This window comes from Microtus oregoni, unplaced genomic scaffold, assembly GCF_018167655.1.
Source record: "Microtus oregoni isolate MIOR12 unplaced genomic scaffold, Mior012 000005F_ref0000423, whole genome shotgun sequence".
Classification (NCBI taxonomy): Eukaryota; Metazoa; Chordata; class Mammalia; order Rodentia; family Cricetidae; genus Microtus; species Microtus oregoni.
This window is the reverse complement of record NW_024543064.1, coordinates 26,441,747-26,468,468: the sequence shown is the minus strand read 5'-3', so window position 1 is coordinate 26,468,468 and position 26,722 is coordinate 26,441,747. Positions and strand designations below refer to the sequence as shown.

Here is a 26,722-nt window from a genome sequence, read left to right as displayed (position 1 = left end):
CTATTTCAGGAGAGAGAGAAAACACCTATCTAAAATGGGATAGACCCTCTGATTGGCCAGGCAGTGGTGGTGCACTTCTTTAATTCCAGCACTTGGGAGACAGAGGCAGGCAGATTTCTGTGAGTTGGAGGCCAGCCTGGTTTACAGGGCTAGTTCCAGGACAGCCAGGGATACAAAGAGAAACCTTGTCTTGAAAAACAAAATAAAACAAAACAAAAAAATAAAAAACCCAAATCAAACCAAACCAAAACCCAAACCAAAAATCCTCTATGATTGGATGGGCACAGTTTAATTAGTCAAAATAAAAACAGACAGAAAGTCAGCATCAGTTATAGGTTATTTTTTTGTTTTTTTGAGAGATTATAAATTTTACATAACATATTCGTGCATATATTCAAAGAAAGAATAGGTGGTTGTCCAGCGTTGTATCTTACTCTAAGGTATGCTATTAGCTATTTTTCAAAGCATACTTACTTGTCCTCAAGACAATTTACAAGGAGAAGGCAGTGTCAAGTCTGGGTAAAAAGTGTATTTAGGAAATTATATAATCTAAATACTTAAACACAATCTTCCTACAATAAGTAGGAAAAACCACTTTCTAAATTAGGTGGTAATGAATTTTTTTCTTCAAGCCTGTCAACCACTTTTGGTGTCTGCTAGTGTCTCTGTATAAAGAAGACCAAATAGCATTTATGAAGATTGACTATATGGCAGGCTTGGTGATAAGTGCCTAACCATTTTTTCACAACTGCCTTATGATACATATAGTTTTTAGATTTTTTGCTTTATTTTTGTTTTCTTGGTTTTTTTTTGGTGTGCTTTTCCCCCCTCCCCCAAGACAGGGTTTCTCTGTGTAGCCTTGGCTGCCCTGGAATTAACTATGGAGACCAGCCTGGACTCGAGCTCAGAGATCCACCTACCTCTGCTTCCTGAATGCTGGGATTAAAGGTGGACATGCCACCACTGCCCAGTCACATAGATATTTATTACTATTATTACATTTATACTTTTATGTACGAGTGCTCTGTATGCCAGAAAAGGGCATCAGATTCTATTATAGATGATTATGAGTCACCATGTGGTTGCTGGGAATTGAACTTGGGATCTCTGGAAGAGCAGTCAGCGTTTTTAACCACTGAGCCATCTCTCCAGCGTGCATAGATCTTTTATAATCTGTATTTTACAGAGACACAAATAATGGTAGTCAGGTTAAAAAACTAGGTGCTATAAATGACACCCAATAACAGTAAGAGGAAACAAGACTTCAAACCCAAGCCTGTTCTTTTAACCACTGGATGATACTGAACAGTTGAGCTGTAATGAATGAGTTAGGATTGTTAGTTACAATTTTTATAGACAGAGGTGTCACTGTCTCTTTCAAGCTTTAGAAGACTTTTAACAATGTATTATCATACAATTAGACAAAAATCTAGGGTGAGACTCACCCTTTATTTTCCTAAGTAGATAGGATGTAACAACTACCCTTCACCCTTTATAGAATTATAAAGCAAAGGGGAATTTTTGTTAGCTTACGAAGTGGAGACTTTTTTGTGTCTGCATGAATGGCCGATATATGAGCATTCTGTGCATGCTTGGAGTCTGCAGGGGCCAGAAGAGTGTTGGATCCCTGGAACTGGATTTACAGGCAATTATGAGCCACCCTGTGGGTGCTGGGAAACAAACGTAATCCTCTAAAACATCAGCAAGTGATTAACCGCGGGGCCATCTCTCCAGTCCTGAGAGAATTTCTGATCTGTTTTTTGGTTTGTTTGTTTTTTTTGAGAATGATCACATTTATTTGGGACATTTGCTATAGCATCTGAAACCAGTTTTCCCCTCTTATGTAATTATTATAGCTAAGACCACATGCAGTTGGGCAGATGGGAACTTTTGAATGGAATCTTGGAGGTCCTTCCATGCCCCTCGTACCACTACCACTGGCCTGTCGGTCAGTCCTTACTACACTCATTTTGGAAAGATATAGCTCACAATTTAAGACTTGGGCTTCTAGAATCAGAAATGTGGAACATCCCAGAACCTGGATTCCCCAAACAGAAGCCTGTGCAAGGGTTTCAGTAGGTTCTTGGTCAGGTAGCAGTGGACACACCTGTGAGCCCATGACCTTGAGGTGTATCTGCTCTGTCCTGGCACAGCTGGGCATTCTGCCCAAGGCTCACACGACAAGCAGCTTTAGCCACTCATCTTCCTGAAACCCCCTCTGTGCACATCAGCCTCCCTTCTACCTCAGTGAGCATGTGCAAGGCCATCGGATGCCCCAGGCCAGCCAGCAACTAGGACAGAGGGGATCCCACAGGGGGCTTCAGTGAATGTCAGGCTGCTAGTCCCTCAGATGTTCACAGTTCAGAACACTGAGCACAGACATAGCCTCTCTCCTCTCTGCCATCTACTGAAGCACATGGAACAGTATCTGTAAAGTCTCTAGGAACGGGGTGTGCTGGATAGGTTTCTGCCAACTTGACAAAAACTAGAGTTATCTGAAAGGAGGGAATTGCAATTACTTCTATAAGATTGGGCTATAGGGCATTTTCTTAGTGATTGATGAAGGAGGGCTCAGCCTGTTGTGGGTGGTGCCATCCCTGGTGGTCCTGGGTTCTATAAGAAAGCAGGCTGAGCAAGCTATAGGGAGCAAGTCAGTAGGCAGCACCCCTCCATGGCCTCTGCACAGGTTCTTGCACACAGGTTTGAGTTCCTATCCTGACTCCTTTGACGATGGACAATGATATGAAATAAACTCTTTGCCCCTCCCAAGTTGCTTTTGGTCATAGTGTTTCATCACAGCAATAAGATACAGTGTTTGTCTTTCACTCTTATGTAGCTAAGGCTGATCTTAAACTCAAACTTGTTATATGGCTGAAACTGGTCATGAACTAATCTTCGTTTCTGCTTCCTGAGTACTGAGACTGCAGGTATGTGCTACCACAATAGTTCCATATGATGCTGGGGATTGAAACCACGGCCTTTTGTGTGCTAGGCAACACTTAGTCCCTCAACTGTGCATTTGATAAATAATTATCAAACTATTTTCAATTTTTGGTTAATAAAACAACAGAAACTGTTTTAAAAAACAAAATATGTAAAGTAGTATTAAAACCTGAGCAAATGCTAGGTGTGGTGTTGCATGACTTTAATCCCAGCACTTGGAGGCAGAGGTAGGTGGATCTCTGTGAGTTTGAGGCCAGCCTGATCTACAGAGTGAGTTCTAGGAAAGCCAGGGCTGTTACATAGAGAGACTCTGTCTTGACAAACAAACAAACAAACAAACCCCCCAAAAAAGCTTCTGAAAGTGCCAGTCAATTGTTTTGGGAAATATATTAATTTTTATTGATTCCCCCTTGTTTGATTAGACAGTTTAAATGATATTCAGGGGAGAGTAACACAAGATCCAGGTATTCCTTAAAAACAAAACAAAACCAAAAACTTCACCCCATTTTGAGTATTCTATCAGTTAATTTAAAAAATATTTTCATTTGTGTGTGTGTGTGTGTGTGTGTGTGTGTGTGTGTATGCTCAGTGTGTATGCGGGTGCCCATGCAGTCTAGAAGAGAGTGGTAGATTTCCTATACTAGAACCACAGACACCTGTGAGCCTCTGATGCATGCCCTCTCCCAAAGCAGCATGTGTTCTTAACTACCGTGCCGTCACTCCAGCCTCAATCTATTTATTTACTTCTATTTAGCTTTTAGAAATGAACAGGTAATATTGTATATTTTTAACTTTAAAATATTTTATCATAAAAGTAATGCAGGATCTTCATAGAAAAATCGGAAGGAAGATGGCTTGGTGGGCACAGTGCCTGCCCCAAGCTTGATGATCCGAGTTCAACACCTGCTCCCCAGGGCCCCCATGAAGGAAGAAGAGAAATGACTCCAGCAAGTTGTGCTCAGACCTTCCCAGCTGTGCTGTGGCACATGCATGCTCTCTCACACACACATGTACACAAAAATAATAAATCACAATTAAAAAAAGAAAAAGAAAATAAGGGGCTGGAGAGATGGCTCAGGGGTTAAGAGCACTGGCTGCTCTTACAGAGGTCCTGACTTAAATTCCTAGCACACACATGGTGGTTCCCAACCATCTATAATAAGATCCAATGCCCTCTTCTGGCAGGCAAGTATACATGCAGAATACTCATAAAACATAAATAAACAGGATTAAAAAAAGAAAAGAAGTCAGGTGGTCGTGGCATACACCTTCAATCCCAGCACTAGGATGTAGAGGCAGGTGAATCTCTGAGTTGAAGGATAGCCTGATCTACAGAGTGAGTTCCAAGACAGCCAGAAAGAAAGATTGTAATTCTATTACCCTGAAACATCATTTTAAAGATGTTGATACAAGTCTACCTCATCATTTCCAAGGCCCTATATACTAATATAATTTTTATGTAATGTGTAACAAGCATTTTCTAGTTGCTGCAATCTCTTAATGATAGTAATTTTATTAATTTTATCTGTTGTGTGAATACATAACAGGAGCCTAGAACTGGGAAGTGGTAAGTCCCAGAATGAATCAGCAGTTAGTCAGCTGTGTAGTTCTGGCTATCCTGGAAGTAGCTCTGTAGACCAGGCTGGTCACAAACTAACTCACAGAGGCCTGCCTCTGCCTCCCAAGTCCTGGGAGCCACCACACCTGCTCCATGATCCTTTTTAATCCTGTCACTTCATAAAATGGCAATATGGCATCAGCTGGTAAGGACATGGTTTTTGAGTAGCTCACCCTAATTACACTTTAAATTCCTATTTCTAGAGTTATGTACTAACCAATCTGCTAATTTCCTCTTGTCTATCTGGTGCAGATCTTGCTGTTGCCTTAATCATAGTAGAAGTCTGATTGTCGGTTAGTTTCTTGATACATCGTTGCCCAGCCACAATATTACAGACCTAGAAATAGAACAATTCATACAATGCATATATTTGTGTTAGAATTCACTCACTCAATGCCAATCATGTTAAATATAATTTTAAAATCTACTTTATTAAACTATTTCTTTTATTCTCATGTTAAATAAAAGATTAAAGAACAAACTACACACGATCATGCAATTATAATTAGGTAAAAGGTACACAAAAGGATCAAAAGACTAAAACAAGGGGCTGGAGAGATGGCTCAGAGGTTAAGAGCACTGACTGCTCTTCCAGAGGTCCTGAGTTCAATTCCCAGCAATCACATGATGACTTACAACCATTTGTAATGAGATTTGATGCCCTCTTCTGGTGTGCAGACAGAACACTGTATACATAATAAGTAAATAAATCTTAAAAAAAAAAGACTGAAAGAAGCATAGCAAAAACGCTAACTGGTAGAACTATAGGTGAGCTTTCTTCATACTGTGTTGGCTAGTTTTATGTCAACTTTACACAAGCTAGAGTCATCGCAGGGGAAGGAACCTCCATTAAGAAAATGCCTCCATAAGATCAGGCTGTAGGCAGAGCTGTAAGGCATTTTCTTAATTAGTGACTGACGAGGGGGCACCCAGTCCGTTGTGAGTGGTGCCATCCTTGGGCTGATGGTCCAGGGTTCTATTAAGAAAGCAGGCTGAGCAAGCCATAGGGAGCAAGCCAGTAAGCAGCACCCCTCCATGGTCTCTGCATCTGCTCCAGCCTCCAGGATCCTTGAGCTCCTGTCCTGACTCCCTTTGATGATGAACAGCCATGTGAAGGTATAAGCCAAGCAAACCCTTGCCCCCCCCCAAGCTGCTGCCAGTTGTGATGTTTCATCGCAGCAACAGACACTCTGACTAAGATACATGCTACTTTATTTACTGAAATTTTAGAAAAAAAAAGTCAGAATTAAAAATTGTTCAAATCCCAAACAAATGAGAGACTCAGAGACATCACAGGCCATAAAAGACCCTAGAAGCGTGGTGAACAGAGCCAGGTCTGTGGGTCAAGTGCTTGCTGCATAGGGACCGAGTTCAGATCCCTAGCACCAATGTGAATAGGCATGGTGGTGCACGCCTATAACCTCAGAGCTGCGGGAAGAAGGGGAACAGGATCCTGGAGGGTTCTAGAGGAGCCCAGCTCAAATAGTAAGTTCCAGATTCACTGAGAGACCTTGTCTCAACAACTAGATGGATTGCAATACAGGAAGGCTCTTGATGTCCTCCTCTGGCCTATGCGTGCACACACATACACACACACCCCCACACACACTCACACTCACTCACGGCGCGTGCACGTGTGCACACACACACAGAGGACGAACAGAAGTAGCCATAAGCAGTTAAAGACATTACTTCCAGCGGCAGGTACGTATGCTTCTGCTCCTGCCCCACTTGCAGACAGGGAAGGTGGGGGTACTTCAGCTGAAGAGAGTACTTTTCTCTGAAATACTGTGCTACAGTTCTCTCCACAGTCTGGCCGTTTTCTAACTGCAAAGGAAAGCTGGAAAAAAGAAGAGCTGACATGAGCAACCCTTATCCTCTTGTGAGCTAGCAAACTACCCACCCCTTACTTAGAGTGAGCTGCCTCATATGGCTGTGTGGGAGACACCTGCTTTTCTTACGTTTGATGGCTGGCGGGCCTTCTTGTTACATTACAAACACGGTATTTCCGTCTCATTGTTCCACAATGAGTCACTTCAACCTTCAGACCTGTTCCCAACAAGAAAAATGAAGGTTACAGAAAGTTCAGGAAAAAAACTTACCCAGGTTGTTCACTACTATAAAAAAATCTCAGTTCTGAGCTGGCAGAAAAATCTGTGTCACATGCAATGTGATGCTAAGATGTTTTAAATATGACATTGCTAATAATCGTTCTAATAATGACTGACCTTTCAATGTCAACTACTTTTCTTTTTTATTAAGCATTTTAAATTTATTCATTTTTCTTCATTTATTAATTTTTCTTAGCAATAATGGCTACTAGAATGGAAGCTAAATAATTCTTAATTCTCAGAAATATTTATTTATTTATTTATTTAGTGTGTGTGTATGACCATGCACAAATGAACGTAGAGGTCAGAGGACACCTTGTAGGAATTGGTTCTTTTCTTTCACCATGTGGGTTCTAGGGACCAAACTCAGATTGCCAAGCTCGATGGCAAGTGAATCTGACAACTGAGCCATCTTGTCAACCCTCCAAAGAATTCTTTTGTAGTTTTTGAAACAGCAGGGTCTCTCTATGTATCTCTGGCTGTAGTGGAACTTGCTATGTAGACCAGGCTGACCTAGAACTCACAGAAGACCCACCTGCCTTTGTCTCATGAGTGCTGGGACTAAAGGTGTGTGCCACCACCCTGGGGATCCTCCAAGTAATTCTTTTTTATTTATTTATTTGTTTGTTTACTTATTGGTTTTTGGTGACAGGGTTTCTCTGTAGCTTTGGGGCCTGTCTTGGAACTAGTGCTTGTAGACCAGGCTAGCCTTGAATTCACGGAGATCCACCTGCCTCTGCCTCCTGAGTGCTGGGATTAAAGAATTCAATTATTTAATTTTATGTGCATTGGTGTGAGGGTGTCAGATCCCTTGGAACTGGAGTTACAGACAGTTGTAAGCTGCCATGTGGGTGCTGAGAATTGAACCTGAGTCCTCTGGAAGCACAGTCAGTGCTCTTAACCACTAAGCCATCTCTCTGGCCCCCAAATAATTCTTAAAGCAGGTGATATTTACCTTCTTATGGAGTCACTGACCCTTTTGAGAATCTGATGAAAGCAATAAACTCTCAGTAAAATATATACATATAATTTTGCAACTTTTTTTAAAAAATTTATTTCTTTTATATGCATTGGTGTTTTGCCTGCATGTATGTCTGTGTTAGGGTGTCAGATCCTCTGGAACTGGAATTACAAACAGTTGTGATCTGCCATGTGGGTGCTGGGAATTGAACCTGGGTCCTCTGGAAGAGCAGCCATTGCTCCTAACCACTGAACCACTTCTCCAGTATGTAATTTTAAATATTTCTAGGTCTTTGTAGTTCATTTGTGATTCAAGGATTCCAGGCCAATTCTAGAAAGTAAAGAAATGGGCTTTAAATCTTCAGCTGAAGAAAAAAAATATTTTTTCAGGTATTCGGGGCCTTGGGTATACCAGGTAAGGATCCTACCATGAAGCTATATCCTCCCTGGAGCCTTTACAGTTTGTTTTAAGACAGGGTCCGCCTGAGTTGCCACAGTGGTCTTGAATTTATCTACCTTCCTCATTCCCCGGTTGTGTGGGATTACAAGGGTGTGCCTCCATGCCTGACATATCAATTGACAGTCTTCAGGAAGTTTCTTATTTTTATTTATTGGGGGTGGGGGCGGAACAGTAGTCTCTGTGAAGTCCTGGCTGTCCTGGAACTTGCGACCAGGTTACCCTTGAACTCTCAGAGATCCCCCTGCTTCTGCCTTCTAAGTGCTGGGATTAAAGGCGTGTGCCACCATTCCCAGCAGGGTTTTCTTAAGCAGCGCTGAGAAACAGTGTCCTGAGATGACATTTCTGTTTGTGCTAACATGGCAATCATTAGGAATTTGTTACTGATTCCATGAAATCAGCTAATGTGCCTGATAAAGAGAAAGTTTAATTTTAATAAAATTAGTTACACAAACTCCTGGCTGCCATATTAGCCAATGCAGTAGCCCAGGAGTTAACAATACAATATACCATTGAAGGAGTTAACATATAAAAGCTACTCTTCACAGAAAAACACGTCCAAACCTAAACTTTGGCCTGGCTCTGAAGAGTGAGTCTAGAAGGTTACAGAGTCTAGTTTCTGAATAGAAATTATGGTTATTACACTTTAAGCAATTTCACTTTTATATCTGTAATTCCTATGGTGCAGTAATTCTCATCTGAATGTGACTTTGCCCACCTCTGACCCTGGCCATTGAGTAATGCCTGGAGAAGGGGTGCGTGTGCGTGTGCATGTGTGTGTACAAATCCTGGGTCGTGACACACATTAGGCAAGTGCTTCATCATTAAGCTACATTCCCAGCCCCAAGAAGACTTCTGTGACTCTTAAAACTAGGTGATATCACTGGCAGTTGGTGAGTAGGGGCTGGACACTTTCAAATATTCTAGAAAGTGCAGAGTTGCACCTCCCAACTCAGCAAAGAACTATCCAGTACAAAATGAAAGAGAAATCTTAACACAGTGTAATTTGTTTTTTTTTACCTAATTATAGTATCAAATATAAAGTATACTCATAGTAAATGATAATTTTCTTTTGATATATCAGCACAAATTAGGATAGTAAATGGTTTTTCTTTAAAAGTATTCTTAATAAAAAATCAAATCACCGAGAAGTAATTTTTCATTATAGATACATTTCTAAAATTAAGATTTCAAATATTTATTATGTTATGATTAAGGAGGCCAAAAAAATCACAATATGGTTTTTTCCACAATTATGGAAACAGCAATAATATGAAGTAAGCAACATAAAAATATTATGTTTAGGGGGAAAGAATAAAATAAGTTTCTGTTATTTGAACCAGTTAACTATTTTCAAGTTTTCCCCAGGATTTAAAAAATAGAGTTTTATATAAAATATTTTTATATAAATGAGGTTCAACAAGCTCATCAAACAAGTTTTTACTGAAAGCAAATTAGTGCTTATAAATACATAAAATTATCACACATTTCCCCCAATATTCCTGCTGTGTAAGTCCCAAGAATTACTGTTAAAAAAAACTACTCCAGGGGGCTGGAGAGAGGGCCCAGTGGTTAAATGCACTGACTACTTTTCCAAAGGTCCTGAGTTCAATTCCCAGCACCCATATGGTTGCTCACAACCATCTGTAATAAGATTTGGTGCCCTCTTCTGACCTGCAGGCAGATATGCAGGCAAAACACTGTATACATAATAAATAAATGAATAAATAAATAAATCTTTAAAAAAAAATTTTAAAAATTAAAAAAAAACCACTCCAAAGTTATTACTAACTAGTTGGAAGTAAGTTTAACTAGAATTCAATCAATATACTAAAATTTATATTAATTATGACATAATTTATGACACTATTTAGTAGCTATCATCAAATTCCTTATGTAAGTTAAATCTTAAACCCAAACATCACTGAACACAAAACTCTATTTTTTTGAGCTCCTATGATAGGAATACATGATGCACTTTAAAAACCCCTCTTTTTAAAAGCAGTCTTCTTGACTTTAATGGATTTAAATACCCTGGTTTAGATACAACCCACATTTTCTACCCCAAATTTAAGATCAAGGGTACCTAACAATTATACCAAGTCCAGGGGCTAGCAAAAAGTCAAAATTATAAAGAATGGAATAGATAATTCTCTGCCCAGGTCCCTCCCCAAACCCTCCATCCAACCAAAATGTTCGGCTTTAATAGACATTTAACCTATAAACTTGGCTTTACCTTCACTATCACATCAACTTTATAATGCTTTCTAGTCAATTTTTCAGTCATTTCTTTGGGCCCCTGAGCAGTTGCAGTTAGGATCGAGTCCATGCTCTCCGGGCAGCAGCTGAATCCTTGTTCTGTACATCTTGTATTTTCTGTGATAGAGTGGTGATATGAGTTGATTGCATAGTTACCGCACAGTAATGTAAGTGATTGCATGATATCAGAGGTGGTAACTAAGCAGCAACTCCACTAGAAACCATGGCATTTAGATGATCACATATACGATGGCAGGTAATGCACGAACCTCCTGACAGTGCTAACTGCAGTTAAAACAGATTATGAAAGGACAATGATATGGTTGCAAAACAGTCATCTTTAACAGTGTCTTATTTCGGCACTCAGAGGGCTTGAGATAGATGGATGCTCATTAACAAGACAGGAAGGGCTTTCCTTCTAATGCTTTGTTACAATGACCGTCGCCTTTCTGTTGTTACTGAATGGCAAAGGATGGATGAGAACTGAACAAGCAGGATGTATTCACCTACTCTAATTGGTTTGGGGACTGAAAGATGTTCAGTGAACAAACTTGAGTGCTTCCTTCAAACCACAAGCTGAAAATTATCTGCAACAAATAGGTAAAATCTTAAAATAAAAACAACATAATTATTTCTGTTTATTTACAATGTAGCATTTAATATAAACAGTTTGTTACTCCTTATTAGACAATATCTGGTTTTCCTTCATGATTACATACTACACTAAACATAGTGGGGTTACATTTTACTCGAGGATTAGATACTAAAGCCATAAATAAGGAGGGGATTGTACACAATTAAACTGCTTTTTAAAAATCCCTGAAATTGCTGATAAACTACAGTGTGCATGGGTTTATGCACTTAAAAATATACAGAAGGAGCGAGTACGCACAGAATATAATATCAGAACACTATTAAAGTGATTTTAATTTGAGGGACCATAGATACAACTTTTTCAGTGAAATGAACATATGATGCAACACCACTGTAAAAATCTTAGCTACGAAGATAGTCCCTCTATAATGCACATTACACAAAACTGGTGAACTCTATATTCTCAAATTCCAAAGATATAAGATTAAAAAAAACTGTAATTTTAGAAAAATAATGAGATCATTAAACAGAATATGCTCAAAGAGTGAGTCAAATTCTAAAGTTAAAATATTTTAAAGATAAGATTCTTACTTGGGAAAGATAGTATTAGAGAAACACTTTCCCATGAGACACACTCATCTCTCCAGTTAGTACAGGACAGTGTTCACAATAACGAAAACATAGCTGGATTGCTCAGCAGTCTTCATCTAACCACTATCTAAGAAGCTACAGCACTGGATCTGATGTAACATTTTTATAATTAATCTATATTCTATTGGACATATCACACAGATTGATCCTAATTATAAAAACACTTTAATAGAAAGTTTTCTCATCCATGCATTTTATAGTCAGGCTGTTTTAAAAAGCTAATTAGTAACAAACTACAGAAATGATGTCTGAAAGTATAGTCTTCTAAACGCTGATTAACTCACCTTTTATCTCCTTAGTGAATTTGACCCGATGAGAATCAGTCAGAGGTCTGGGTTGCTCATCAATGTTATGAATGTCAAGAACTTCACACATGAACTGAATTACAGGTTGTGCTTTGTAGAAGGCAGTGGCAGAAACTAAGAGAAAACACAGATAGTAGAAATTAATTTCAGCTCACAAAACAACCTCCCATGGTTCAGGTTAGAAGCCACAGCATAGTTAAAGGAACTTAGAAAATTTCTTATCTGAGGGGTTACAGAATAAACTCAACACACATGCTGTTCAAGTCATGATCTTTATTCTTCTGCCTCTCTAATTTTCTTGTCCTAATTCTGTAGTTCTAAATCTTTTTCTATTTCACTGTTTCAATTCTCTCTGCTTCTCTGCTCACCTGGCTTAAATACACTTTTTACAGGAAGCTTGAAGTAATAAAAAGTTACAAGAGTCACATCTCATTGGTCAAAAGCACATTCCTTTGGGTGAGCAGTAAGGGCCGGACCCTTTACCATGGCAACGCAAAGCTTCAAGGTTTCTGAAGTAAGACTGTGACCAGAGTGCGGGCACCTGGTGCCCAGTGAGACAGGCTACGAGACATAGTTCTTTTATCAGCTAGACTTAGCAAATGAAGAATTGGCATGATATTTTAGGCTTCTTTGTGTTAATAACCTTGTTTAGACACCTGCAACTCTGACCTTGTGAATAACTGTAAAGTTTAAAACTTATGATCCATTTACAAAATCCTTTAGTCTAGTCTGAACGTGCTCTGAGGTGATAATGAGCTAACTGTGTGCATTTTATCTTAGGCTGAGGAGAAATTTGTTATTTTCTTGTGTTGATCTGAGTAAAAAGAACAAAGCAGGCTTTTAAATGCCTTGAAATCCTAGTAAGACAATAGATCTAGTTATGAAGCATATCCTAGCATATTTTCTACATATCAAGATCATCTTCCTGACCATCCACAGATATATGTGCCCAGTAAATGGAAAATTTTAACGAGATAAACATACAAGCAGTGGAAAAACACCCAAAGCAGTTCTTAGGAAAGAAATGAAGAGAAATTACATGAGAGAAATTACAGACAGAGACAGTTATCTGCGGCCAGTGATCCCAAGGCTTTTCCAAGTGGGGCTTCCCATTAGAGAATCTCTCATCTGGTAGGTTGGCCTGTTTAACACTATTTGTCACCTGCTGTATACTCCCATGGCCTGTAACAAATTAACATTTAAAAACCCAGAAACTTCATCAATAATTTTCCATAATTAACTATGTACAGTTAAAAATGGTCCCTTATATGAATTCATATGACATATATTATACCCCCGGCACACACGTGTGTGTTTTCCAAAATAAAGCAATTGGATTTCTGAAGTATAAGAACAAAAATACCATAGTTTTTATAATCTACCTCTTTCACCACAAGTGAAGGGTTCTATGAGACAAGAACTTGTGAAGCCAAAGAACGCCCAAGTCCTTTAGCAGAGAAGAGAGTGGATTATTTCTTAAATAAGGCTTCCTATGCTACCATGCTAGTTTCTTCTAGAGAGAGCATACATTACCTTGTAAGGACTTAAGAAGACAATATTAAACCCAAGTCACAGGTCATAGCAGGGGTATCTGCCAAATGATCCTGAGTAACTGGGAGGTTAACGACCTGTGTACTAACCAGCATGATTATTTTAAAAGTGGTTTCTTATCTTTGGGTTTTGGAACTACAAGATTACAAGATGGTTAGTAGACCACACATCTCCTTTTTTTTTTTTTTTTGACAGGGTCTCGCTTTGAAGCATTTGCTGGTCTGGCACTCAATATGTAGCCCAGGTTGGCCTCAAACTTACAAAGACACACCTCCTTCTAACCCCAAGGGCTGGGATTAAAGGTGTATACACCACATTTAACATATTTTTTAATTAAAAAATTATGGATGTATATGTGTCTATGGGAGGGCATTGCATTTGAGCATGCAGTGGCCTCAGAGGACAGCAAAGATGAAGGTGGTGGTGATTCATGCCTTTAGCCCCAGAATTCATGAGGCAGAAGTGGGCAGATCTCTATGAGTTCTACCTGGTCATCAGGGCTACATAGTGACACCCATCTCAAAAAGCAAAACAAAACAAAAACAAAACCAACAAAAAACCAAAACCAAAAATATGCCAGTGATATATATATATGTATTATGTATATATTATGTATGTATGCATATATACACTGTACACTTAATTTTCATAATGTTTAATTAGTTCAGCACATGCTGGCCTGGGTTACTTTTAAAAACAGAAATAAACAGATAAGAGAAATATATCATGAAGAAAATGGATTTTCTTCACTGGTTACCACCAGTCCCATGTAATGTTTCCCAAGCCACAGCTGAAACGACCATACAAACGTCCTACAATGACTTCTACTGCATTTTTCTGTTACCCTGCTAATCGCCTCATCGATTGCCATCTTCTAAACTGTACACAACAACACGGACATTTGGCACGAATATTAAGCCTTGTGAGACAGAGCTTTGAAAAGGATGGGTTGAAAGGGCAGGCCTCCCACGGAGAAGAGGGAGGGGAAACTGCTGCTGGGATGTAAAATAAGAAAAAAGGATTGGCTGCAATCAGTCACAGGGTCTTAAGTAAGAGTAACTTTGAGTGGAGCTTTCAAACTTTTGTTGTTTTGTTTTTAAGACAGTGTCTCATAGAGCCCAGGCTAGCCTCACTTGCTATGTGTGTATGATCTTGAACTTCTTTGATCATCTTATTTCCACTTCCCAAGTGCTTAGATCATAGGCCTGTAGCACCATGTCTGGTTTATGTGGTACTGTGGACTGAACTTAGGGCTCTCTGTGTTCCAGGCAAGCATTCTACCCATTGAACGCCATCAACCAGACCAGCTGCCCCATCCCAAGCTGATATTATAGGCATGTATCATGGTGCCAGATGATTCCTAATACTTCATAAGCCTATATGTATTTTATGCCTTCTTTCCCTTTCACAAATAAGCTAATTACTCTTAAAAAAAGTTAATCGCATTTAAAAACTCTATTAAACAAATATACAATAAACATATGATATCTATTAACCAAAAGTTCTATGTTGACATAAACCTAAAACATAACATAAAAGCATGAGGGCTGGAGAGATGGCTCAGAGGTTAAGAGCACTGGCTGGTCTTCCACAGGTACTGAGTTCAATTCCCATCAACCACATGGTGGCTCACAACCTCCCTAATGAGATCTGGTGCTCTCTTCTGGCCTGTAGGCAACATACAGGCAGAATATTGTATACATAATAAATAAATAAATCTTAAAAAAAGAGGGAAAGCATATAATAATTTTTATAAATAGTGGTCCACAAAAGCACTTTATAGAACCTGCACTGCTGTAATTAATATTCTTATTGTACTAGGGCTAGAAGGGGCCTTTCTTAATTTGATCAATCTAACAAAAATCCATGGTAAATCCTACTTTGTTTAATGCAAGTTACTAATTAGCACGGTAAAGCAAATTAAGAGAAATAAAAAGTAAAAATGGAAGAAAATGGAAAACAAATAATTATACATCAGTGTAACTATATAGAAAACTACTCTGTAGATAAATTAGTAGAAATTCTGCCAGACTTAAGATTACAAAAATAAATTGCATTTTTACAAACTAGCAATCAACTCAAAATTTAGTGAAAAAGATACTCTTTGCAATCAACATATTTTAAAATGTATTTACTTATTACACATGTGTGTGTGAGGTGCATGGAGCATGTGCCATGCCACAGTGCAAAAACTTGGTAGTCGGAGGACAGTATGCAAGAGTTGGTTCTCTTCTTCCACTATGTGGGTTCTGGGGATCAAACTCAGATCAATAAGTTTGGACACAAGGGCCTTTGCCCAGTGAATCCTCTTGCTGGCCCACAACAAAAATTTGAAAGTACTTGGGATGAAGTCTAAGCAAAAATATGTGTAAGAATTACAAAAGTAACAGGTATATTTAATATAGAAATATTGTAGAGACACTCTAACAGTAAAATACCCTATCCATGTACATTTATTCTCAGATTTATCAGCATATTCAAAACAACTACCAATAAGACCGAACAAGTGTCAAATAGGATGCAACGGTTATCCATGGAAACCAAGAAACTAATACTACAATTACCTTAAAGAATAAAACAAAGAAAACAATAAAAGAATGAAGCGAGAATAGCCATGACCACTCTTAAGAAAGAGTAAGGCATGGGGCTGGAGAGATGGCTCAATGGTTAAGAGCTCTCGTTACTCTGGCAGAGCACCCAGGTTCAATCCCCAGCACCCACATGATGGCTCACAGCCATCTGAAACTCCAGTTTTAGGACATCAGATGCTTTCTTCATGGGTGCCAGGCACACACATGGTGCACACACACACACATATATATGCAGGCAAAACAGTCATACACATTAAATGAAACAAGTAAACCTGTTTGTTAGATTTTGGTTTTCGAGACAGGGTTTCTCTGTGTAGCCCTGGCTGTTCTTGAACTTGCTCTGTAGACCAGGCTAGTTTCGAACTGAGAGATTTGCTTGTCTCTGTCTCCTAAGTGTTGGGTTATAGGCATGAGTCACCACCACCCAAATGGATCCAATTTTTTTTTTTTTTTGGTTTTTCTAGACAGGGTTTCTCTGTAGCTTTGGTCCTGGAACTAGCTCTTGTAGACCAGGCTGGCCTCGAACTCCCAGAGATCCACCTGCCTCTGCCTCCCGAATGCTGGGATTAAAGGCGTGCCCCACCACCGCCCGGCTTTCCAATTATTTTTTTTTAAAATGTTTATAACTGTTTAAATACAATTTATTATTTTCCTTCTCCCCATTAACTTGAAATGCCACCTCAGACGTTTACAAAGTTTCCATGAATACACAGCTGCTTTGTTTCTAGGCTCTCTCTGAGTCATTCATTACAACTTTTTTTTAATTGATTTCTATTGAGCTCTACATTTTTCTCTGCTCCCCTCCCTGCCTCTCCCCTCTCTCCTTCAATCTTCCCCCAAGGTCCCCATGCTTTCAATTTACTCAGGAGATCTTGTCTTTTTCTACTTCCCATGAAGATAGATCTATGTAAGTCTCTCTTAGTGTCCTCATTGTTGTCTAAGTTCTCTGGGATTGTGGTTTGTAGGCTGGTTTTCTTTGCTTTATGTTTAAAAACCAGTAAGTGAGTACATGTGATAATTGTCTTTCTGTGTCTGGGTTACCTCACTCAAAATAATGTTTTCTAGATTCATCCATTTTCCTGCAAAATTCAAGATGTTGTCATTTTTTTCTGCTGTGTATTACTCCAGGGAGGTGGTTTTGCAGGTGAAAGCACTTGCTACGGAGCCTGATCATACACGTTCCATCCCAGGGACCTACATGGTGGAAGGAGAACTGGCTTCCACAATGCACTGCAGCACAGGTCCCTACCACGCAATAAAAACATGTAATTAATAAAATTCAAAAACAAAGTCACATTGGACACAGTCCACCTGTTAATACTGTTAGACTTAAGCTCAGCTACTCTGACAGATACACAGGCAGTGATGGAAAAAAATGATCTACACTGGGCGGTGGTGGCACATGCCTTTAATCCTAGAACTCAGGAGGCAGATACAGGCAGACAGGCAGATCTCTGTGAGTTTGAGGCCAACCTGGTCTACAAGAGCTAGTTTCAGGACAGTAAGGGCTGTTACACAGAGAAACCCTGTCTCGGAAAAAAAAAAATCTAAAAAAATCTAAGAGCCAAGCGAGATGGTGCAAAAATATAAAGAGGAAAGCAGTCTGAGAGGTAGGCAGACTCTGAGGCCCCCCTAACGGGGCCCACACTGGTGAACTGCTACCCTGTGTCCTTGCAGGTGTCTGGGGGCTCATTCTTTGAAAAAGGTAAATCAAAACAAAAACTCCCTGGAAGGAGCATGCCAGGCATAGCTGAAGGCACAGGCCCATACCACAAGCCAGGGATTAAATGACTGGACACATGAAATGCTGACACAGAAATTCTTCTGGTTCCAGTTTCCAACTTGGTTTTCAGAATGTGGACGAGCAGACTGTCTAGTTTTTAGACAGGTGTTTTTGACTAACCTGACCTACTCAGAAGAGACTTAAAAATTACACATCCCAGCCTCTGATTTTACCCTGTGATGAAGTTAACAAGCCTCATTTGTGCATGAAGGGCTTCCATTCAGAGTTTTAGACTCCCACTGAGCCAGGAGACAAAAAGGACATGTTCAAATAACAAAACAAAACTAAAAACTAAAACCAAGAAGTTAAGGGAAACGTAAGTAAATATAGGAAAAAACCCAAAATAAACAATTATGCTCAGAGAGCTAAAAGAGGCTATTGCACTTGTAAAACAAGAATGGAATGCTATTAAAAAATTAGTATCCAGGAAGCAGGAAAGAACTGCTAAAACACAGAAATTTAAAAAATGAGCAAAGGGCTAGAAGATTTAGGAAAATTTCAGAAAGTAACTCAAAACTGAGATTAAAAACCAGGGGGTGGGGGCACACACCTTTAATCCCAGCACTTGGGAGGCAGTGAATCTTTGTGAGTTCGAGGCCAGCCTGCTCTACAAGAACTAGTTCCAGGACAGGCTCCAAAGCTACAGAGAAACCCTGTCTTGCACACCCCCCCCCCCCCCCCCCCCCGCCGCAAAAAACCCAACCAAACAACAACAACAAAACAAACAAACAAACAAAACCCCATGAGACTAAAAGACAAAAGGGTGGACTTTATAGGATATAAACTATACAAATAGAGCAGGGCTTAGCAGGCACTATACATGCCCTAGGTTTGAGCCAGAGCAAAGACGACAGCTACAAATGGAGAAGGGCTCCCATGCTCCTGAAAGGGAAGTTCTGGCACAGAAGCTTGCTTCTCTTAAGAGGGGGTCTCGCTTCGCTGGCCTCAAGAGATCCTACTGCTTCATCCCCTGCATAACTATCAGTTAACTTTGTTAAGGAGCATAAAAAAGACACTTTTCAGTATGTGAGTAAGGTGTTTAAAAACTGCCTCTTATATACCCTTTTCTCTAAAATTCCTAAAAAACAGAACAGGAACCAAGCGGCAAGCATGAGTATAGCTGGGAACATCAGTAGCAACTAAATAAACACTGATATGCCATATTTATCATTACCAGATAGATGCTATTGATAACCTTTCATGACTGGGTACACATGTTCTTTCTCTCTTATTAATGTAAATGCTAACAGTGGGAAAACTGGTTACCAGGTGTACGAGAACTCTCCACTCCCTAACTGCCTATGAATCTAAACTACTTGATAATTAAAGGTTCTTTTTCTTTTTTCTTTTTTTGGTTTTTCCAAGATAGGGTTTCTCTGTAGCTTTGGAGACTAGGCTGGCTTTCAACTCACAGAAATCCGCCTGCCTCTGCCTCCCAAGTGCTGGGATTAAAGGCGTGCGCCACCACCACCCAGCTAAAGGTTCATTTTCATTAAAAAATCATCTACAGGCCAGGCGGTGGTGGTGCACGCCTTTAATCCCAGCACTTGGGAGGCAGAGGCAGGCGGATCTCTGTGAGTTCGAGACCAGCCTGGTCTACAGAGCTAGTTCCAGGACAGGCTCCAAAGCCACAGGAGAAACCCAGTCTCGAAAAATCCAAAAAAAACAAAAACAAAAACAAAAAAAAATCATCTACAAAATATTTTACCCAATAGCTGTGGAATATACATGCAGCAGGCCACAGAAAATTCTCTAAATGGAGCAAGATTTTGCAAAATATAAAAGCCTTCAATGATTTATTTTTACCAGATTGTAATGAAACAAAACTGGACATCGTAGCAACAGAAACTACAAGTACATGGAAACTAAACAATATGCGCTTGAATGACCAATAGGGTCACTGGAAAAATCAGGCGTAATTGGAAGAATTCTTAAAATAAAATGAAAATTAAAATAACTTGCAATTTACCAGAATGGTTAGATTTACAGCAAAGGCAGTCCCAAGAAGGAAAAATAGAACTATGAATGATTATGTCAAAAAAATGAAGAGATTTTTGGGTCAGCAAGATGACTTAGAGGATAAAGGCACTTGAAGTCAAGCCTTGATCTGAATTGAATCCCTGGAACCCACAAGGAGGAGGTTGAGAACTAACTGATTCTAGTAGGTTGTCCTTGGATCTCTACATGTGCACTATGACGTATACATGAGTACATGCATGTATGTATGTGTACATACATATACACTAAATAGATAAATAAACGTTTAAAAAGCCAGAAAAACAAACAAACAAACAACAACAAAAACATTGAGAAATAGACCTCTGCCCTGGCTGGGAGGCTCCCAAGGTGTCAATAGCCGGACGCCTGAAAGAGCAAGTTGAAACTTGGTTCTCATCGTGTAAAACTAGGAGAGAACCTGCTAAAATCACCATCTGAGGCTAAGACAGGAGAGCCAGGCATCACTCCACCGACCCTTCAGATAAGGGTTTCTGAATCTATGGGGATGTGTCCCGCCTTCCTACTTTCTAGGTGTGTGGTTGAAGTTTTTACTTTCCCCAGAGAGGGTCCACGTACACCAGACTGGCCTTCAACTCAATGTAGCGGAGAATGACCTCCAACTTTTAATTCCTCTGCCTCAACCCAGCCCATTTTGGCATTTTGTTTTATTTTATAATCTTTTTGTTGTTTCTGGGCTGGGATCTGTTGTTGTTTTCCATGTGAATTTTTCATTTACCACTCACTGTATTTTACAGTGTCTTTAGTTAATTTGTGTTTTGGAGTAATATCCCCACCACCACTGGGAGGCAGTTTCATTCACCACTTTGCCCTGATGTTAGCTTCTTCTTCTTCTTGTCTATTAATGTTTTTGAACTACTTGACAAAGGAATGTCTAAGACAACAATCAAGCGTGATCTCAAAAGGACCACACAGTAAGTCAAGTTTGAAAGGCACACTCAAGCCAGTGGTGGTAGCGCACGCCTTTAATGCCAGCACTTTGGAAGCAGAGAAAGCCAGATCTCTGAGTTCTAGGCCAGCCTGGTCAAACAGAAATGAGTCAAGAAACTGATTTGCAGGCTGCACTGATTTTCTTATCACCACCATGCTGTTCTAACATGAGGACAGACTGCCTGTATAACCCTGACTTTGATCACAATAAACCATGAGTCTGACTGAATACTGGCAACAATAAAAGGCTTCTGGCTCAATGACTGAAAATTGAGTATCTAGCCTGTGACGAATCTGCACTGTTTCTTAAGTGCTTGCCCGTGCCGTAGCACGAGAACTCTGAACTACATCTACCATAGCACCAAGTCATTCTAACGAACGCTGCCTCAAATACTTTGGCTCAAATCAGGGACTGCTGTATGCTGTGAAGAACTGTAGAAATTTTACTGTGTGCCCAAATTTTCTTTTATTTAGAATACTTTAATATAGTTATGAAAAAGAAAATTAATATTTGTCATTCCTTAGCATAAATCAAATTAGTGTACCTTCAAGTTCCATTATATTAGAATGTTTGATTTTTAAGACTGATGGTTGAGCTGCACGTGGCATCCAATGCATTTACTCCCAGCACTTGGGAGGCGGGAGGTAGGCGGATCCTCTGTGAGTTCAAGGTCTACAGGTGAGTTTCAAGAGCCAAGGGCCCGTCTCAAACAAACAAACAAACAAACAAACACAGTCTAAATTGCTGGCTAGAGTCTAAAAAAAATTGTTAAAAGAATTTTGGTTTGGGATTGGGACAGAGCCTCCAATAATTCCGGAAATATTCCTAACAAGTCTTCTGTTATTCTGTACTACATATTTCTACCAAGCCACATTCTCAGCTTTGGTGATTATAAAATTAAAATATTGATCAGCTCTGGAAAACACTATTTTCTATGTCCACCAGCATCAAATACTCAGGTAAGGCTAAATTTTTTTCCCCTGACTGGTCTGGAACTTATTATATAGATGAAAATGACTTTGAACTCCTGATGTTCCTTCCAAGTGCTAGGATTATAGCTATGCATCACCATGCCCAGAGAAGATTTAAATCCTTATGTAAAATTAAACACATCCATTAGTGTGCAAAACAAAAGGGAAAATAACAGTATACCAAAGAACTATTTTAAAATAGATTTAAGATTTATTCTCAACAAATGTTTAGTTTGTCTATCTGATATATTCTAAATAGACGAGGCAACAAGCATGTGCTACTACGCCCGGCTTGATAAAGAACGTTTTAAAGAAAGCTACTTTTTATTGAAAAATCTTAAAAAGTTTTTGTTTTGAAGGAACCCAGGAATTTACACCTTAAGCAAATGCCCTACCACTGAGTTACTCTGTGTGTAAAATAATCTGTTTGAAGCTAAGATGTCTAAGGTGTCTAAGATTTGCCTTTCAAGAACCTGCTTCTTAAGTGATACAGTACAGTTACATCACACTCACAAACTGTGGAACCAGACTTCGACATTTAAGTGAGGCTCATGTGGAGCTTTGGCAGACGGCCTTTGGTCTCTGTACTACTCAGTTTGGGATATGTGCTAACATAACTGTGTTTGGGGAGTGTATTTTGAAATGGAGTCAGTCACTCTGTGTTACCCAGGCTCATTCTGAGCTAGTACTCTCAAGTGATCCTCTCACCTCAGCCCACATGGACATAATTATAATTGTGCACCATTGCACTCACTTCTATGGTGGGAATTTATGTGAGAAAATAACATAAAATGCTTGGAGGAAAGGTTTGGGATGTGGCTCAGTAGTAGTATGTTCTTAGCATGCAACAGGCCCCAGATTAGTCCCTAGTACCCCTGAGCCCCAATCCTGACAAAGCAAACTCTACCTAAGGGACAGGATGCTTCTTACACATATGAATTACAACAATAAAATCCAAGTAGTTAATGGGGTGACCTCAAAATGGGCCAATTTCTCTGAATTTAATTGAATTCTAAGGTGCCACTGACAGCAATACGACAAATACCAATAAAAAGAAATCAAACTGGGACAAATCATTAATTCTAAGACAGTGCCCAATCTCAGAGAAGTTGAATGTGGGAAAAAAAAACTCTGAGTCTAAAATTAGTAAAATATAGTGTTTACCTGCTTAACTGAGAGTTCGGGTACCAAATGCCACTGAACAATTTCTCTCAAGATACCTTTGGTCACAGGTTTAAAGATTAATTAGAGTCTTTTTCCACGCTCCTCTCCAATGCCAACTTGTTTCCCCCACCTGTCATCTCCTTAGGAAGTGTTTCTCAGCCACTGAGAGTCCAATGGCTCCTCTGCACGGTCCACTGCATTCAGCACTCCCCTTTGCAGTACTTCCTAAACTCTGATCTATCGATTTGGTGTGCCTAGGTGTCACCAGCCTGGCAGTAGACGCCTGTCCTCACTGGATCAGCTCTGTAGTATTTCCTTTAAAAAAAAAATCCAAAACATTTATTTATAAGTTCATTCATTTATTATTTGTGTGTGTATGTATGTGTATGTGTGTGTGTGCATGCACGTGCATGCACCATAGTGTGCATGTGGAGGTCAGAGGACAACTTGCAGGAGTCAGTTTTCTTTCTCTATCTTGTGGGTCCCAGAGATCAAACTCAGGTGGTCAAGCCTGGGAGCAGGTGACTATCCATGGAGCCACCTGAACCCCACTTCCCTGTGGTATTTACATTGCTCAGTACCAGCCTATTCTAGTTAATTTCAACTTTAGTAAATGTTGTTTAGTTTAGTGTTGTAAACAGGTACAAGGGTTGTAAAATCAAAACTGCACAGCAACAAAGAAATGATATTTAACAAGTAAGGTGACCAGAACAACACTTCTCAGTTCTTGTTATTGTTCATAGTAACATTAATTTTACATTATTAATGCATTTTACTGGCAATAAATAAGTAAATCCTTGGTACAGGTATTGTGGAAAATGTATGAAGTTACTTAAATATTATAAACTGTTGGGCATGCAGGTCAGTGGTAGGACATCTGCTTAACATGTACAAGGCTGTGGTTCTATATGTACCATTAAAATTACTTAATTTAACTACTTATGGTACAGCAATCTTATTTCTGGCTTTATACTGAAAGCAAATTAAAAACCACTATGTCAAAGAGACATCTGCATTCCCGTTTTCATTGCAGCACCATTCAGAATGGCGGAGATACACCAACAACCTATAGCTACTGACACATCAGTGGATTTTAAAAAATTGTTTGTGGCTGGGCGGTGGTGGCGCATGCCTTTAATCCCAGCACTCGGGAGGCAGAGGCAGGCAGGCAGGCGGATCTCTGTGAGTTCGAGGCCAGCCTGGTCTAGAAGAGCTAGTTTCAGGACAGGAACCAAAAAGCTACAGAGAAACCCTGTCTCGAAAATCAAAAAAAATAAAAACAAAACAAAAAACAAAAAACAAAAATTGTGTTGTGTGTGAAAGAGTTTATTATTCTTTTAAAAAGAAGGAAGTCCTGTCATTTTTTTGACAACATGGATGAATCTAGAGGCCATGTATGTTCAGTGAAATAAACCAGGCACAGAAAGACAATTATTTTTGGTTTTACCTAGAAGTGGAATTTTAGAATCCAAACTCAGAAACAGCGGAATGGTAGTTACCACGCTACTGGGAGGGTTGGAGGTGGGAAAAATGAAGACACAGTGGTCAAAGAGCACAGATGTTCAGGTATTGGTTAAGTTCTAAGAACTAATGTGTACGTAACTAATACACTATATATATATATATATATAATTAAGGTATATTTATGTGCATATTCACTGTGTAGGTCTCAAATGGTCTCAGAAGTGAACACAAATGTGACTAGTATGTGAGGTATTGGGGTGCTGCAGAAGGTGATGATTCCACATGGAACATATATTATCTTATTTTTTTATTTTATATGCATTGGTGTTTTGCCCCTAGAACTAGAGTTACAGACAGTTGTGAGCTGCCATGTGGGTGCTGGAATTGAATCCAGGTCCTCTGAAAGAGCAACCAGTGCTCTTAACCACTGAGCCATCTCTCCAACCCTGGAACATATATTATCAAATGTATTATATGCCTTAAACATATACAGCTTTGTCAATCACATCTTAATAAAGCTTAGAAGGGAAGAAACATTTAAAATTTCAGGCACTATGTTCATTTAATCAAGATGCCATAATATTTGTTGTTGTTATTATTATTTTTGAGACAGAGTTTTTTCTCTGTGCACCTTTGGCTATTCTGGAACTCTCTCTGTAGAACCAGCTTGGCCTACGTTAGATTCTGTCTCTAAATTTAAAACAACTAACCAAAACCCAAACCAAATAAAAAAAAAAAACCTCAACAAACCATTCCAACAAAAACTATTCTTTAAAATAGTTATACTAAAGCATATTTCTAAACCATGTGAGTTCCTCACCAACATTTGTTGCCTTCTATATGTTTTTGTTGAGGCTGAGTCTTACTTGCTGCACAAGCTAGTGTCTGAACTTGAATAATCTCTCTGATGACCCAAATAGTTGGAGTATAGGCATGTGATGATTTTATAAGACTTAAAAACCTGTACAGATCGGATGTGTGAAATGGTATCTTGATTGATTCTACTTGTAATTTCATGATTATTAGTGGATTTGAGAATCTATGTATTAGTCATTGGTTCTTCTTTGAGAACTACCCATTCTTCTGTTTATTTATCCTTAGAGTCTATAAAGCTCTGTTCTATGAACTGCAAACGTTCTATTATTTTAACTTCGTGGATTTATACAAACTCCAACTTTTGACAGTTTACTTTTCTGCCTTTTTTTTTTTTTGCTTAGGTTAGTGTGTGTGTGCACGCGCGCGTGCACACGTGGAGGGGCAGAAGTCAGTGTCAGGTGTCTTCCCCACTTGAGTTTTTGTCGGGTCTTTCCAGGAATCTAGTATCTACTGATGCAGTAGAATGTCTGGCCAGCAAGCCCCAGGGATCCTCTCCGCTTTGACACCCCAACAATGGGATTACAAATGCTGGACAATGGGACAAATGCCATCCTGGAAATCACTCTGGAGACCAGGCTGGCATCAAATTTAGATATCTATCTGCCTCTGCCTCCCAAAACTGGGATTAAAGGCTTGCACCACCACTACCCAGCTGGATCCAAATATTTTTTCAAAATGTTTATAACTGTTAAATATAATTTATTATTTTCCTTCTCCCCATTAACTTGAAATGCCAACTCACAACTTACAAAGTTTTCATAAATGCACACTGCTTTGTTTCTAGGTTCTCTCTCCGAGTCATTAATCTGTCTGTCGCTGCACTTACAGCATTGTATCTAACGGTTAGTGTTTCACACTTAAGAGGGCAATTCCTTTTTCTTTAAAATTGTATTGGTTTCTCGTGATCATTTATCCTTCAATACAAACACAGACTTATCAAGCTTTGTGTGACGGTGCAACCTTTAATCCCAGCGCTTGGGAGGCAGAGAGCGCTTTGCTCTATGTAGAGTCTAGGACAGCCTGGGCTACTTAGTGAAACACTGTTTCAAAACCAAACGACAAAACCAAACAGACTTATGAAGTATCCTAACATAGACCATTGGGTTTTAATTAGTGTTGTACTTAAAAGTCCATTTTGGGATAACTTATATCTTAGGATTTCTAAATAAATACAACATTTTTTCTTTTCTTTTTTTGGTTTGAAGTTTGTTTCACATCTTTCAGTAAAATTTTTGTATTTTACAGACTTCAGAAAATTTATTCCTTTCAACCTAAACTACAAATCTTTTTCCTATATTATATTGTTTATTCAGCTTGGCTATCACTTCGTCCTGTAAATGTTTCTGCTTTCCAAGCCTTTTGGGCATTCCTTTTCCATGCTCTTGGAAGTGTTCATTCTTAGCCTGGTGTGAGTTATGCTAGGCATGGAGCGTACACTGGCGAACGACAACACTCTATGTCCATTTTCACAGGAGAC

General features: G+C 39.3%; 1 protein-coding gene and 1 non-coding gene across 3 annotated transcripts in view; both read right to left on the bottom strand.

Annotated features, from left to right (window-relative positions):
- Window positions 1–26,722, bottom strand: part of Ago3 (argonaute RISC catalytic component 3) — an 88,051-nt gene that overhangs the window by 24,928 nt on the left and 36,401 nt on the right. For both annotated transcript variants that reach the window (XM_041652558.1, XM_041652559.1), the window contains 4 exons: window positions 11,878–12,012; window positions 6,523–6,610; window positions 6,254–6,401; window positions 4,779–4,898 (listed from right to left, as the gene is read on the bottom strand). In XM_041652558.1, the coding sequence (XP_041508492.1) occupies window positions 4,779–4,898; window positions 6,254–6,401; window positions 6,523–6,610; window positions 11,878–12,012 (491 nt within the window). The remainder of the gene's footprint in view (window positions 1–4,778; window positions 4,899–6,253; window positions 6,402–6,522; window positions 6,611–11,877; window positions 12,013–26,722) is intronic.
- On the bottom strand, window positions 2,327–2,450 carry LOC121448968. Its single transcript, XR_005974436.1, has one exon. It is a non-coding gene; the product is annotated as a small nucleolar RNA SNORA17 (small nucleolar RNA).